The 1243-nt window shown below is 47.1% G+C and overlaps 1 protein-coding gene across 1 annotated transcript; it reads left to right on the forward strand.

Annotated features, from left to right (window-relative positions):
• The first annotated feature begins 289 nt into the window (after positions 1–289).
• LOC138420728 (olfactory receptor 52M1-like) lies at positions 290–1243 on the forward strand. The gene has a single exon (XM_069554152.1). It carries the CDS (start codon positions 290–292, stop codon positions 1241–1243), a length of 954 nt encoding a protein of 317 aa, XP_069410253.1.

Raw genomic sequence — 1243 nt, forward strand, 5'->3', positions numbered from 1 at the left:
TTGGGGGGACCATTTCCTAAAGGAAATGGAAGAGCATTTATCAGTAGAAGTCCTGAGCATACCTGCTTCTAGATATACCAATGGGTGTTTTCAGACATAATCTTTTGTAAAATACATAATGTCAATTTTCAAGTAGGTACTCAAAATTCTTCTTTGTTGTAGGTTCCACCAGTGACCCAGAATGGAAATAAGATTCCAGTAGTCTACAGTTTCCAGAGGCATATCTGTCATAGGAGTAAATATCTAAAACTAAGAGCTCCCGTCCCTTAGATACTCTACACTCTCAAACATGTTCCTGTCTAATAATGCCTGCTTGGTGCCTACTTCTTTCTGGCTCACTGGCATCCCAGGGTTGGAATCTCTGCACATCTGGCTCTCCATCCCCTTCAGCTCCATGTACCTGGTGGCTGTGGTGGGGAACGTGACCATCTTGGCGGTGATAAAGTTGGAGCACAGCCTGCACCAGCCCATGTACTTCTTCTTGTGCATGTTGGCTGTCATTGACTTAGTCCTGTCAACCTCTACCATGCCCAAACTGCTAGCCATCTTCTGGTTTGATGCCCACCACATTGACCTGGATGCTTGTTTGGCCCAGATGTTCTTTATCCATTGTTTTGCCACTGTTGAGTCAGGCATCTTCCTTGCCATGGCTTTTGATCACTACGTGGCCATCTGTAACCCACTACGCCACACCTCAGTGCTCACCCATACAGCAGTGAGACATTTGGGCTTGGCTGCTCTCCTCCGTGGAGTACTCTACATTGGACCCCTGCCTATAATGATTCGCCTGAGGCTACCCCTTTACCGGACCCAAATCATTACCCACTCCTACTGTGAGCACATGGCTGTGGTCACCTTGGCTTGTGGGGACACCACAGTTAACAACGTATATGGAATGGGAATTGGCTTCCTGGTATTGATCCTGGACTCATTAGCCATCACTGCCTCCTATGTGATGATTTTTAGAACGGTAATGGGGTTGGCCACCCCCGAGGCTAGGCTTAAAACCCTAGGTACATGCAGTTCTCATATTTGTGCTATCCTTGTCTTTTACATACCCATTGCTGTGTCCTCGCTCACTCACCGCTTTGGGCATCATGTCCCTCCCCATATTCATATCCTTTTGGCCAACTTTTACCTCCTCATCCCACCCATCCTCAATCCAGTTGTCTATGCTGTTCGCACTAAACAAATTCGAGAGAGACTTCTCCACATTCTAAAGACAGGGGCTCAATCCAAGTGA

This window comes from Ovis canadensis, chromosome 15 (assembly GCF_042477335.2).
Source record: "Ovis canadensis isolate MfBH-ARS-UI-01 breed Bighorn chromosome 15, ARS-UI_OviCan_v2, whole genome shotgun sequence".
Taxonomy (NCBI): Eukaryota; Metazoa; Chordata; class Mammalia; order Artiodactyla; family Bovidae; genus Ovis; species Ovis canadensis.